This window comes from Desmodus rotundus, chromosome 11 (genome assembly GCF_022682495.2).
Source record: "Desmodus rotundus isolate HL8 chromosome 11, HLdesRot8A.1, whole genome shotgun sequence".
NCBI lineage: Eukaryota > Metazoa > Chordata > Mammalia > Chiroptera > Phyllostomidae > Desmodus > Desmodus rotundus.
This window is the reverse complement of record NC_071397.1, coordinates 92061886-92076421: the sequence shown is the minus strand read 5'-3', so window position 1 is coordinate 92076421 and position 14536 is coordinate 92061886. Positions and strand designations below refer to the sequence as shown.

The 14536-nt window shown below is 44.4% G+C and overlaps 1 protein-coding gene across 8 annotated transcripts in view; it reads right to left on the bottom strand.

Annotated features, from left to right (window-relative positions):
- Nucleotides 1–14536, bottom strand: part of PLEKHG1 (pleckstrin homology and RhoGEF domain containing G1) — a 200388-nt gene that overhangs the window by 27209 nt on the left and 158643 nt on the right. For all 8 annotated transcript variants that reach the window (XM_045188902.2, XM_045188903.2, XM_045188904.2 and 5 more), the window contains 4 exons: nt 13452–13521; nt 8179–8225; nt 3968–4118; nt 539–670 (listed from right to left, as the gene is read on the bottom strand). In XM_045188902.2, the coding sequence (XP_045044837.2) occupies nt 539–670; nt 3968–4118; nt 8179–8225; nt 13452–13521 (400 nt within the window). The remainder of the gene's footprint in view (nt 1–538; nt 671–3967; nt 4119–8178; nt 8226–13451; nt 13522–14536) is intronic.

Below are 14536 nucleotides of genomic sequence, written 5' to 3'. Positions count from 1 at the left end.
ACAAGCTTAGAGAAAGTTGCTTTCAACAAGAATTACTTCTTTGTGCCCTGGCTGGTGGGGCTCAATGGACTGAGAGCCGGCCTGTGAACCAAAGGTCGCTGGTTTGATTCCCAGTCAGGGCACATGCCTGGGTTTTGGGCCAGATCCTCGGTGGGGGGCATGTGAGAGGAAACCATACATTGATGTTTCTCTCCATCTCTTTCTCCCACCCTCCCCTCTGTCTAAAAATAAATAAATAAAATCTTTAACAAAAAGAGAATTACTTCTTTGTAATTAACATAAGATAAGGCCTCAGGAGACCAAAATTTTAACTTGGGTCATTGAAGGGGCTATGAGCAAGCAATCAGTTTAAAAGTTACCATGGGACTTTGTCTTAGCTACCGTCCTAAGTGACATTGGCATTATCGGTGTCCTGATCTTTCTCCAGGACTCGGATGGAGACCACGAATGAAGCGCAGCATCGAGCAGCTTGAATATTGGGTTTGGAGGAGTCGGCGCACCTGCAGCACTGCCAGGTGCCGCCGCCCTGGGGGCTCACCTGCAGCCGGACTGCGTGCTCATGTTTCCGCTTCATGTCGTTGATGTGCCAGGCGACTCGCTGCATCGTGTCTATGGCATCGAGTACCACATCGTAGCCTTCTGTGTCCTTGTCAAGGTGATTTTCTATTTCCTTAAGAAAAAAAAAAAACAACTCAAACTAGTTCTTTTCTATTTTTCTCCATTTATTCAATGAAACACATGGCAATCAGTTCCTCATGTTTTATTTTTGCTTATTTACTTACACACTACCATCATTCTTTAAGATGCTGAGATAACTTTCTAGAAATACCGATGGCAAAATGGTAAGATGGGAAAGAAAAGGAAGCTAGGAAAAATAGAAGTGGATTAGAATTTCATGACAAAGAGAAGAAAACCCGCATATAGGCCATCAAGCCTCATAGAGATAGTATAGTTATTATAATAGAGAATAATATATCTATTATTATAATAGGGATTGTAATAGGCAGTGGGTATTATAGTTGGGGATTTCTGAGCTTCCTGGTGGCCAATGTTAGATAGTTCTCACTCTTACAAGATGGAAAACATACTTATTCTTTTTCTCCCAGAGAAAGGAAATGTCTCACACAGGACTTAATGCATAACAGACTTGAAAATAGAGTGAATATTATCTTTTAAAAAAGCCTCCCATGGCAAGTGGATATTCACGCAGTCGAGGCGCCGAAGCCCACGCGAAGCCCACCGGAGACAACCCTCCAGAGTGTGGAGGAAGGCCCCCTGGTTCGAGCACTCACTCTCTGACAGTCAGCACTTAGCTCCGTGCTGGGGCTCCACAATCTCAGGGAGGGAGAAAGGGCACAATCTCTGCTCTGATTCTTCCCAGCACAAAAGACGCATGGCCCTAGAATCCTCCGGAATGTAAGGACAGAGACTGTTGCGTAGTTCCTTTAACCCTTTATCTTCTCAACAGTGCCTACCAGAGAGCTTGGTGGTCAAGAAAGGCTCATCGAATGGAAGCTCTATCTTCTTAAAACAAAAACAACAGTACCCCTATGTAACTATGTAAAACAATAAGAAGATATGATGGTCCATCAGATCATTTCCATGACATTCATCATGCATATTCATTAAGCTAAAGGATGGAGGTTGATCTTATGGTATAACTTAGGAAGACTAACTCTATCATTTTATATTCATACTTTATAACCCTTTACACTTTTACTGAGTATTCAAGTTTTTTCCATCCAGTTAGAAACTGGAAAGGAATTTACATCTTCTTTCACACTCAGAAAGGGCCTATAAAACTGTATCACCAAACTAACAGCTCCCAGGTGAGCTCAAGATCAACAGCAAAGCCCTGGCTGGGTGGCTCAGTTGGTTGGAGCGTCATCCCGTGCACCAAAAGGTTGAGGGTTTGATCCCCAATCAGGGCACATACAGGAGGCAACCAATTAATGTTTCTCTCTCCTATCAATGTTTCTCTCTCTCTTTCTTCCTTCCTCTCGCTCTAAAATCAATAAAATTTGAAAAAAAACACAACATATCCTCAGGTGAGAATAAAAATTTTTTTTTTTTACAAAAGAGATCAACAGCAAAGTTAAAAAACGATTAATTTCTTATTTCAGTCTGAGGGGCAATCCTGTTCATCAACAGACTCAGGAGTACGGAGTGTGTCCTTGTGGGGATCTTCACAGATGGCTACACAACTTTGAAGTGATGTGAGTAACACAGAGGAACACTCTAAATAAACAATAAAAGCAAAAATACTTCAAAGGCAACCAGACATTAGTTTTAGATTAATCTAATGGCGGTTCTTCCCTTTTTGCTTCCTCACCAGCTGTCGTAGACTGAATGCTTGTGTCTGCCCCCAAATTCCTATGTTGAAATACTAATCACATGAGTGGGGCCCTTACGGGTTAGTGCCCTGAGAGAAGAGACCCCAGAGGGCTCTCTTGCTGCTTTAATCCCTGTGAGGGAACAGGGAGACGTCAGGAGTAGCGGCCCACTGGGCTCTCACTGGAACTCAACCATGCTGGCCCCCGATCGCGGGCTTCCAGAAACTGTGAGAAATACATGTTTTTGCTAACGCCACCAAGTCTGTTGTACTTTTTTATAAACCCAGACTGACTAAGACACTAGCTTTTAATTTAGAGAGTAAGGGCTGATTTTCCTATCAATTAACTTTTCATGAGGGTCACGACTTGTTGTATCTGACATGCTTATGTCATTGAGATCTTAGACTTTTTTTTTTGATTGACGGCCCTCTTCCTGCGTAGAAGGCCATACTTAGAGATCGTGGGGACATACTCGTCTTTGATGTCATATTAGCAGAGTCCAGCAGCAGTCTGTCCCAGGACAGGTATTATTTATTTAAGATTATTTGGACACTGATTTAGCAAATTAATCCCACTAATGTACTAAGTTATCAGTATCAACTTAACAATTAAAGTGCTGTCCCCAATGTGGCTTCATAGGACACCAGATTCTGCAAAGATGAGCCACCCAGGCAAGCGGACGAAGCTGAGAAATTTCTGGTAAAGTTGTAACATAAGGGTTCTTAAATTTTTTAATGTGTGTGAACTGAGCAATTCTGGCTTGTCCAAGTTAGAAACCTAGGGTCATTTAAAAAGAGATACATATAAATTGTGGGCGTGTTGATATGGAGAGAAACTCTGGATTAAAATCTCTTTTCTGTTTTTTTTTCTTATTATTTTTTAATTTATATTGATTGACTGTGAGCCACGGTGCACACAGGCGATTTATAGTCCTGCCCCAGAGCCCAGCCCCTAACCACTGTGCCGTCTTCCTCCTCCCGCCCAGGCTATGCGATCCGACCTGCAGAATGAAAGTCACTTTCAACAGCACTTTTCCCCCATTTTTATCCACTTCCTTAGATGATGAGAAATGAGAATGTGAGTGCTATGTCTACCTTTTTGTCTAAAGCCTCCTTGAATTTTGCCCAAATAATGGGAAATGATATAAAGAAAAGATACTCTGACGTGATGCTAAGCGCAGCTCAAAGATCATTCATCACGCTGCTCACCTGTCTTCTCCCCTTTCAGCCCCTTCTCTTTGCTCCTACAAAAGCCCATCTATGACAAATCGCTCTCCCTCCCAATTGCCTACTGAATCGGGGCTTGTAGAAATAAAATAAAACATAAAAAACCTGTTTTTCATTAAGATGATAACCCTCTGCCTGAAATGGCCACAGCCCAGAGTGAGGTGCTCCTGAACCCTCTCAGAATCAGAGCTAAAAAGAACCTTTGCTGGGCTGCTGCAAATGGGGTGCAGGCCCCGAACATAAATAAATCTCTCTAATTCCTCAAAGCAGATTAGTCAGTTGTAAAGTATGAATGTGGAGAAAATTTCCATATGTCCCCAGCCTTTTCTGATCTTTTCCCCCCAAACCTAATATATATACACTCAATCCTCATCTTCTGGACAGACTGCAGCACAGGCAGCAACGTACATGCAAAAGGAGGTGGTACTTGAGAATCCGCTGAACTGGCTTCAGGAGATAGGACCCCAGGGGCAGCGAGTGTTTCAGAGTCTCCTGACGCTCCCGGAAGAATTTGGCCAGCATCTTGTTCCTCATGCACTCCGTCAACACAGCCACAGACCTGCGAGAGGAGTAAATGTTTCCATCTCCATTGAAATGCTTGCTTAACATGGGTATTCAGGTTTCAAATGCTGGTGCAGGTATAAATGCCCTCACACAGGTAGGGAAGCAACAGGGCTAGAGCTAGACGCGAAGGCCTCTGGGTGAGTTAGACCAAGGTGTCCCTCTGGGGGAGTGAGCTAGCAAGAGGCACTCTAACCCTGGTGGTAACACACAGACACAGTGCTTCTAAGCAGCAAGCTCCTTCCTTCCATGGATTCGGCCCCTACAAGGACACATGGCTTAGCAGAGAGGAGGCCCACTGGCTGTTAGCCCCCAACCGTGCCCCATCTGGGTGTCTTTGTGCAGTGTCCAAACCACACATCCGCATTCAGTGTCCACAGGTAAGAAGGCAAGGAGGGGGCCCTTTGCAATGAGAAAAAGGGGCTCCTTCTTCCCAGGAGATCCAGCCGCAGGCCGGACACTGTCACTCCTTCTGCTGCTGGCTTTGTATAATGCACAAACGACATCACACTGCGTGCATGTCTTTGGAGACCTTGCCCCACAGGTCAACTTCCCTTTGTGAATCTTTGCCCAGACCCTTCTTTCCACCCCCAATGGCTGTGCTTAGTCTAAAGACAGCTTCTGAAACAGCTGGGTAACCTGGCTCCTTAAGGAGCTCGCCACACGGAGTGGATTAGAAAAGTGGGTCACAACGCCTTCTCTGTTCGCGCTCCCCTAAAGGTAGTAAGGGTGCTCCCGAGCACCCTAGGAGAATGGTTGGAACAATGCTCAGATCTTGTACATAAGGCAAGCTAGTGGGCGTGTGTGGTCACACACACAGATAAATTAAAATTTCATGGTCTTATAACTTAGAAGGAGGCAGGTGGAAGTAATTTCTCCCCAAGTCAGTAATCTGTTTTCAGGATTAATTTAGAAGATCAGATGGAGGCAAACAGCAAAATAAAACTCCTAGGCAGGAAGTAAAATGCAGGTCTCCTAATGACACCATTAGAGTCCCTTTGGAGCCCATCTGCTTTGAGAAGTATCTATTCACACAGGTTTATTTTCCCCCTAACTTGAGATTTCGATACTTTTAAAAAAATTCTGTAACCAAGGAGCTATGGTCAGGTTCTGCAGAGTCAGAATCAGCTGCTCAGGGGCCACGGGCCACCCGACAGCTGCTGCTCTTGTGGTGGGTGAGAAACCTGCTACAGCCCTGACCACCCTGAACCCCAGATTCAGGGCACCAGGCGACATCTGAGGACAATGACCTAACTGAGCCCGGGCCCCTCCCTGGGGGAAACAGCTCGGCCTTGTGTCTCTTCACAGAGGAACCACTGGGGCGTGACTGGTATGAGGAAGGTGGACATCTGTCAAGGTGTGTTGGCGACATTTAATATGCCGGCCTGCGTCTGAAGGGGATGAACAGTTGTCAGATGGGCTGAAACACCTGGCCGTCTTGGCTTACGACAGGACAGGAAACTTTGGGCCTTGGAGAGCGAACTGACTGGAGACAAGGGGTCGAGAGGCAAAGTTTTTCTATGAATATGAAAACCACAGAATTGGGCAAGAACTGGACGTGCCTGCTTCACTGAAAATGCCTTAAGAAATATATTTTTTTTGAGAATGTCTTTCAAGCATCTCTAACACATTTTTTCCTTCCTCAAGTCAGATTCAAAATAAAAATCACTTCCTCTAAGAAACGGTCCTTAACACTCACCTCCAGGACTTAGTCCTCCTTTATCTCGGTGTATTTTGCTTCTGTTGCATGTTACTGAGTTCGTACTATATTAGTCTGTATTTATTAGTTTGATCTTCTCCAACTTGCTATTTATTCCACTATTGCACTCAGTTGGGTCCTGACCCTCAAAAGAATATAAACTGCTAGAAGGCAAGGGGTATGGTTCCTATTTCTTATCAACATGCACCAAACTTGGGACCATGCTGTGAGTGACAGACTCTTAAAAATGTTCCTTCGCAAATGGTCTTGCCTTTCCCCTGAGAAATGAAGCCTAGTGTATAAAAAGGTGCCTTTACTTTGTATTCTCTGTTCTTATTCCTAACTCAGAAAAATCTTGATATAAACTTCTGAAATTGCAAATTCAGAAGTTCTTCTTCAGAAGACCTGTGGATGACAAAGATTTATACAGCCATCGTCTCCCAGCAAGCCCCTCCAGAGCCCCGGGGACCGATCGTCAGGTCCAGAACTTTGTTGATTCTACAGAGTCCGAGTGTTTTCTCTTTTCCCTCAGGAAGAAGTTGAGCTGTTGATTCTGTGATTTCTCTGCATGAGGGCCAGTGCTGGTTTTCAGCGTAAGCACCATGGGTTTACTAGTTGGGGCATCCTACAGTTCCCTGAAATCCCCTGCACAGATGTGGAAACTTTAGGAGAGAATCAGGGGTGTCCAACCCGTGGCATGCAGGCTTCATGCAGCCCAGGATGGCTATGAATGCAGCCCAACACACAATCGTAAATTTACTTAAAATCTTTTTTTTTGCTCATCAGTTTTTGTTAGTGTTTGTGTATTTAACATGTGGCCTAAGACAACTCTTCTTCTTCCAGTGTGGCCCAGAGATGCCAAAAGGTTGGACAGCCCTGGATGTGAAACCGTGTGAACTATGGGTGGGTCTACAGAGGGGTGTATGCAATAAATGTACAAATCTGTAGGTAACTGTTCTGTTGTGCTTTTAGGGAAACCTGGGGAATAAGTCACCCCAGCCCGACATCCTGACTGATACCGGGAGGAGGAGACCACGATCACCAGTGGCAAGTGTCCTGCCTTCAGGAGGACCGAGCCCCTGGCTCCAAGCCTTTTAATCCACACTGGCTCTCCGGGGCCACTCGAGCAGGAGCCCCAACCCATTGGTTCTTCCCACTGAGCAGCACTAGGGGCTCAGCCCGCTGCTTCTCTTCCAGGTGGGGCCCACAACCCACTGATCCTCAGGGACACTTCTCTACCATGACCGGCACAGAGCATGTAAAATCGCCCTGACTCTCCTCTTCCCGGCTGGCCCCTGGGATAACAACGCAAGGATCACGTGGGAAAAGTGACCATCAGGGCTGGGGGGTGGGTGTGCAGATTGTAAAGCTCCAGAAACCTTACAAGGATGTAGCAGCATGAGGTCTGAGGTTGGAAAAACCTCACAGGGCCCCTCGTCAGCTATGGAACCCTTGTAACGTCCGTAAACCTACTGGAGCCTCATTCCTTCATCCCCGAGGTGGGGTTGGGGCAGGGTGATGGCGAACTAGCACAGGCTGGGGACCTAGGACGTGCTCAGCACTGCGACGGCTCTTCGGCTTTGCGTTAATCCCTGGACATCTCTGGATTGCTGTGGAAGTTAAATCCAGCAACATTTGTTACTTACAGCACTTCACAGTGACTAGGAATCAGTAAGTGCTCAATAAATGTCTTACACACACAAAAAGAAATCAGACAGTGGTCTTAGGCCTGGCTCCCTTTCTGAGATGGTCCATGTAATAACGTCTAGGGGCTGAACTGTCCCTGTGCCTGAACTGCCCACCTGCCAGCACTCCCAGTGTAGGCAACATGGAAGAGGGGGCCCAGGGCAGACCATGAGTCCTCTCTTCTCACCTAAGCTTGCCATGACCTTTCCTTTCTCCAAACTCCATAAAACTCACATAGGTCATAGAACTTACTAGCAGAAATACAACATATTTTCTCCCCAGCCAGATCATATGCACTCAGTAACATTGCTTCTGATGGTTGTACAAACATGTCACTCATACAAAAGGGGTAACAGATGAGACTTGTAGCCAAATACCCTGGTTTACTTGGTTTTCCACTCAAGGACACCTAGCAACCTTTTTGGTCTCTTTGAAGGTCTTTCGTGATTCTCCCTACCCTGGCTGTGCTGGAAGCTCAAAGCCTGAGCAGATCAGGATGTGGGTCCCCCCACCTCCGTCCCCAGTAATTTGTTCTCAGCAGGTTTTCCAGTTTTCCCATAGTATGCAGCACAGTGCCAGGCACACAACGCCCGACACCGACATGCATTGGACTGACGGACTTGAGAGAATACGAAAGTGGAGAAAAGTACTCCCACTCATTCATGAAGCATACCTCGGATAGTTCGTGCAATACTGGGTGTAAATGTGGAACTCTTCACTCTGCAAGGAAGCAAAAGAGACTTTTATAGGCAAAAAAGCAGAGACTGCAACATTCATTTAAAAACAATACAAAGAAACAGCATCCCGGCTTTAAATTCGTCTCTCTGATAACATGAGCCTGCCCCCTGAGTCCGCGTGGCAATCATTTGTGGCAATTATTTATCTATCTTGTGTTATATCTAGAATCCACATGCACTTGAACTCATGTGAGTTTAATAAACACTTATTGACCATCTGCTGTGTTAGGTAAAGCTGAAGGTATATAAGAAAAGGAAGAACATAACGTTTCTGCCCAGGTGCTCATAGTCCTTTGGTAGATTTGCAGTGAGAGAGAGAGATAAGTGGGTAATTTACACGCCGTGGGGTAAGAATGTAGTAGAAGCATGTGCAGGGCCCGATAAAGCTGCTTTAGGTGCCTGCAGGTCCTTCCTCGCATATTCACAAAGCGCATCTCGGACTCTTTGTGCAATTCTGGGTGTAAATGTGCAACTCCTCACTCTGCAAGGACACAGAGTGTTCCTGACCTGACCTAGGGCCTCCAGGAGCTCCCTCGTTTCCTGATGCAGCAAGAAGTTCCAGACCGTCCTGTAGGCTGCCCTCCCACGCTCATTCTTCCCAGAGCCCTGGCTCCCTTTGGTAGGAGCAGCATTTGGAAACCACAGTGTGAGCAGCAGGGATGCTCTTGCTGCTGGGTTAATTATTAGTTCTAGGCCTTTTCAGAGGACAGAGTTAGAAAGATGGTGTTTTTTAAAAAATAAAAGGTATCCTTTAGCTCATACTAATACTTGCAATTCAGATTCACGACTATGGCATTTTTATTAGTGTTATTCTTACCCTGCATTTTCTTCTGCCTACCAATTCCAGTTCTCAATGACACTAACATAAATACTCATTTGCTTTATCCCCCAATACACTCAATCATTTCAGGATAAAATACCATCACCGCCATAGGTGATATCATTACAAAAAATGGCTAAGGGTGTATATGTTGAATATTGGCTATAGCTTATTTTTTAATCAGTTGGAATTTCCTCTACGTGATTATATCACAGAGTGGATACACAACTAGGCTTGTTTCACTTTGCCTTCGGTTTTTGGAGACTGCTTTTTTAAACTTTAATTTTGCTTTATAACGATGTAAAATATGTCCATGGTTTCAAAGTCAACTCTACAAGGAAATGCATAGGCAAAGAAGTCTAGCTTCTATTCCTCTCCATTCTAGTTTATTTTCTCCCTTCCCCTTTAAGATGCCAGTATTTAATTGTACAGCTTAGCTCCTTTTTTAAAAAAATACACATTTAAATATAGGCATATCCTCCCTCATTCCTTGATAAATAAAACCAAGCCATGCCAGTGACTCGCACACTTGAGTGTGTTTCAGAATCACGGGAGGGCTCGTGAAAACACAGACACTGGGTAGCAAGCACCCCAGAGTTTTCTGAGTTAGTAGGGCTGAGAATGTGCTTTCAGACAAGCTTCTAGATGGGGCTGATCCAGGGACCACACTCAGAGAACCACAGTGCTACACATACTTTTACTCCTTCCCCCTGGCACGCCCTGCCTCTGCTTAGTATATATAGAGATATTCTTAATTTGCTCTTATGGCTTCCTAGCACCCTATTATGTGTTTCTTCAACTAGCATGTTGTTTATGGACATTTGGGCTGTTCTATGTATTTCTATACATGTATGTATGTATACATATGTACCTGTTCCTATTAATTGTATATAACTCGACACGGCAACAATTATAACTACAAAGAATAGCATCCCACTCATCGAATTTTTGTCCCTGTATCTTTGGAGCAGATTTCTGGAAGTAGAACGGTGGGATCAAAGGGTGCATTCAGACGTGCTTCTGCCAGATCGAGTCAAGTTGTCTTCGACGGGCCTGTGCCATTTTGTTCTCCTGTAACTGTGTGAGTACCTGTTTCTACACGGCCTTGCCAATTTAGAAGGCTGCCAAACTTTCAAGCATAGTACTGTAAAAAATCCAAATTAGTTGCCAACTTCTAAAAGATAGGTGATAAAAATATCTTGATTTCTGGTTTCTCCTGAAAAAGCAGTAGATCCACTGGTCCTGGGCCCACAGTCACGTGACACTTAGGTTCCCACGAGACCAGGCAAGTACCGAGCTGGCTGCAGCCTCCCATTTGTGCACTGTGTCCACCGGTTGGGCTCCTGAGAGCACCGGGGTGGCCAGTCCTGACTCCAAAGACAAGAAAAGCAGAGTCACTTGCCCAAGGTCATCTAGTACATTAATGTCAGGCTGGAGCTTTTCTCTGCGTTTGCTCACACACTCCCAGTTTCTTGCTTCTTTCCTGCTTCCTGCTGCACTCAACCTGGGATTGAACAATACCAGGTTGTCTTTCCCTAATTTTTGAGAAGTTTAGCACCAGTTAAAACACCACACTTAAAATCAATGCCCTCACTGAAAATGTCTAAATTACACCCCATATTTGACCTGCACAGACCTGTCCCTAATGAAGCCTCAAGACCTCTGGGCAATTGAGAATTTCTGTGCATTTTGTGACATCAGGACTCTAGCCCTGTATTAAAGTTGAGGGATTTGATTCAAACTGGCTTTACATTTGTAATACAGAATCAAATGTATACGTGATCTTAGCTCTGTAAGATCTGTCAACATTTCGAACAACAGCTTTACACAAAAATCAGTAGCTCCTAGTTAGTTAGTCCTTAAATGCCTATCGATATTTGCCTCCCCAAATCCTTTTCGGAAGTATTAAGGGGAAAAGAAGGCAATGATAAAGAAACTATACAAAAAAAGATATTTCCTTCTGGTTATTCAACTCTCTCAAATTGCAATGAGAGATGATGTAGTAAAGACACATTTCACTATGAAAAAACAAAAATATAAGGTAGTCAGGGTTGTCCAACTGAGCATATAGGGTGCTCAAATGTCTATTGAATCGATCACCACTCCTCTCTCTCTCTCTCTCTCTCTCTCTCTCTCACACACACACACACACACACACACACATACTCTCTCTCTCTCTCTCTCTCTCTCTCACTGGCCTGAGAAGTTTCCCTGGACACTATGAGAAAGGTTTAACATACAAAGAGCACACGGATAAGGCACCATTGCCCTGACATGAATATGGGCGATCGGCACTTCCTGGGGACACTCTCAGTACGTAAGTGCATGTCTGGGCCCTGGAGGGAGAAAGGCCCCAAGGGGGGTGGAGGGGAGGGCCATGCATCAAGGGAAAGGAGGAGGTCAACAAGGGGAGCTTGGGCCTCTGAAGACAAACTGTCCCCTCGCTCAGGCTCAGCGTTGCCCAGGGTCAGCCCAGGTGACAGTCAAGGGGTGGAAATGAGGGCGGAGGTGAAGGCAGGAAACAGGGGTAAACCTGCTGCAGGTGTTTCTCAAGCCCTAGCAGCAAACAAAGGCTCAGCTGGGAGCTGCTTGGCCTGTCCGGTAGGGACCTTTGTCTCTGTCCCTCCTGCCCATGCCCTGCATGCGCCTGCTCTTTCAGGTCAGAAGGCCACCCTGTACTCTCCTGCTGTCAGTAAGGATTTCTGGAACCTCCATGGACCACAAGAGCAAGGCCAGGGTGAATCTCTGTGTAGGCCCCAGTGATTGAGATAAAAGCCCAAGTCAACTGCCAGCTTTCCTTCTTTCATTAATAGCCTGTCAATTAATGCAATTTTCCATTCCTCCCCAGAGTCAGGCAGCTGGTTGTCTCAGCAAATGTGCCATCTTCTGAATTTCAGGGTGCTGAGTGAAAAGCAGGCTGCGCCAGAACCAAACACTCCCTCACCATTCTCCGCTTCCTCGGGAAAGTGTGGAGTGCCGAAAGTCAGTCTTCTAATTAAACTTGGCAGTATTACAATGAAAAATAAGATTTGGGAGTTGGCAACATAGCGCATAAACAAACTTTTATGTGAATAATTAAGCCAGAGCTAAGCAGATGCTGGACCGTCTTTAATCAACTTGTGATTACAGTTACCAGTAAAACCCTGAACGTTTCCAACAGCCTCTGTGTTGTTTACGTGCTGTGGTTATTTTAACATATCTTCTTTGATACACTTGGCATATCTTTTGACCCATTTCTCCCGCTTTCATTTTCCCTCTCTTTTTCAAACTCCTACCCTTTAGGAGGAGTAATCATGACACGGGCAACTTGGGAAAAGAACCATATGCAACCCTGTGAGCACAAACACCTCACAACTTCACACACCCACACCCACCCACAAAGTCAGGAGTGTTTTATACACACGGCCATCAGCTGCCTGTAAAGAGCCACACTCAGTAAAACCCAGAGTGTGGAGTTCGGGTCCCAAACCAATGGATGGATCTGCAGCTGGCACAAATGACCCTGTGGGACAGGTCTGGAGCCAGGGCAGCCTGGGAGGGCACCTCCAAGTTCCCACGGGATTGCAGAGGGCTCTGGAGCTGAAAATGAGGTGCTCATTCTCGGTTGATCAAAGTACCACCATGAGCTCTGCTTAAACCTTTTTACAGGTGAAGCCACAACTGCAGATGTCACACAAAATTTTGCTGCAAAACAATTTTCTGCTACAAGTTTTCCAGACAAAAGCTGTTGATTTTTCCAGAGAAACTTTGGATAGGACTCATATATAGTAGGTAGCATTTCCCGAAAGTAATGTTGCAAAGAATTGCCTTGTGTATTTCAGAATTCTATCCCCTATCCCAGCACAGAGTACAAACCAACTGTTATTGAAGCTTTAAAAGTCGAATCTTTTCCTTGTATTTTTCTGAACCATCAATGTGGCTTAAGAAGAATAAGAATGCATTTTAAGATGTAAGAGAATAAGTCTCCTCTTTATCCCCTAAATGATGATTATATAGGCTAGGCTGCTACCATATATATGCTATATAACATCCTTATAGCCTAACTAGTCTAGTGGTATTTTACATTTACTTATTTTTCTAACATTCTTCTATTCCGACTTTCCCCGAATTTAAAGATTTTTTTTTCTAGGAAAGATGAGTAACATCATTCAGTTACTATATGAATTCCAGGAAAACTACTAAGTTAGTATTTCCTAACTTACTGGGGACACTAACAGTATTTATTTTTTTCCTTGCTGATAAAAAAAGAAAAAAAAAAAGAAACCAGAGTGCGAGAGATTAGTGGCTAGCTTCCCCCAACATGGAACAAACAAGTCATTTCGACTTTACAGGGAAAACAATCTGTACTCTGTATCTGCTTGGTGGGCCCAGAGAAGCGAACCCTGTTACCTTGGACACGAAACATTCTGCTATGGCCACAGGGTCATTTTCACAGTTTTCCAAATCTTGCAGAAGTTCACTAATAAAAAAAAAAAAGAAAAGAAAATATTAGACTGCAGTCTTATGGTTGAAGACATTTTGTATAAATTAGAAGTTTCAACATTCGTATGGCTTTTACAAGGAATTATTTAATTGGGTAACTGAGGACCTATTCAAGGTTTGGACAAGGGACTTGCCCAAGGTCACGGCGGAGTAAGAATTTCAACACTGGTTGGATCTATAACCCCTCCCCCCAGAGATAAGCTCTGACTAACATTAAGTCTTCTGGATGTTTCTCCTAGTCTGTGCAGGTGCTCACACACAGTCAATCATCAAACAGCGTTCCAGGTACCAGGTATTGTGCCAGCACTAAGTGCAGACATATCCGTGAGCAAACTGAGATCTGACCCCTGGTCTCCTGGAGCTTGGGATACACTGGAAGAGTCAGACATTCTGTGAAAAATCACACTAACAAATATAAAATTTTAAACAAAGCTAGTGCTCTACAGGAAAGATATGTCAGGACCCTGACTGGTGTGGCTCAGTGGATTGAGCGTGGGCCTATGAACCAAAAGGTTACTGGTTCGATTCCCAGTCAGGGTACATGCCTGGGTTGCAGGCCAGGTCCCCAGTAGGAGGTGTGTGAGAGGCAATCACACACTGATGTGTCTCTCCCTCTCTTCCCCTCTGTCTAAAAATAAATAAATAAAATCTTTTAAAAGAAGATATATTAGGGAAGAAAATGTGTTTTCATAGATGTAAATCTACATTATTTTTTAATGATTCATTATTGGAAGTGACTGCATCATATTTCATTGGGTGGACATGGCATAATTAATTTAACTAATTTCCTACTACTGGACAAAATTCTACAAATGGAATTGCTGGGTCAAAGGGCATTCTCAGTGCCAATGTTAACGCATTTCCAAATTGCACTTCATGTAAGCTGTATTGATGTATATTTTACTATGTTAAGTGTTTATTTTAGTTAGCTGTGCATGACATATTTGGATAAAAAACTTAAATAGCTCTGCATTCTGTTTCCCGCCTTCGAC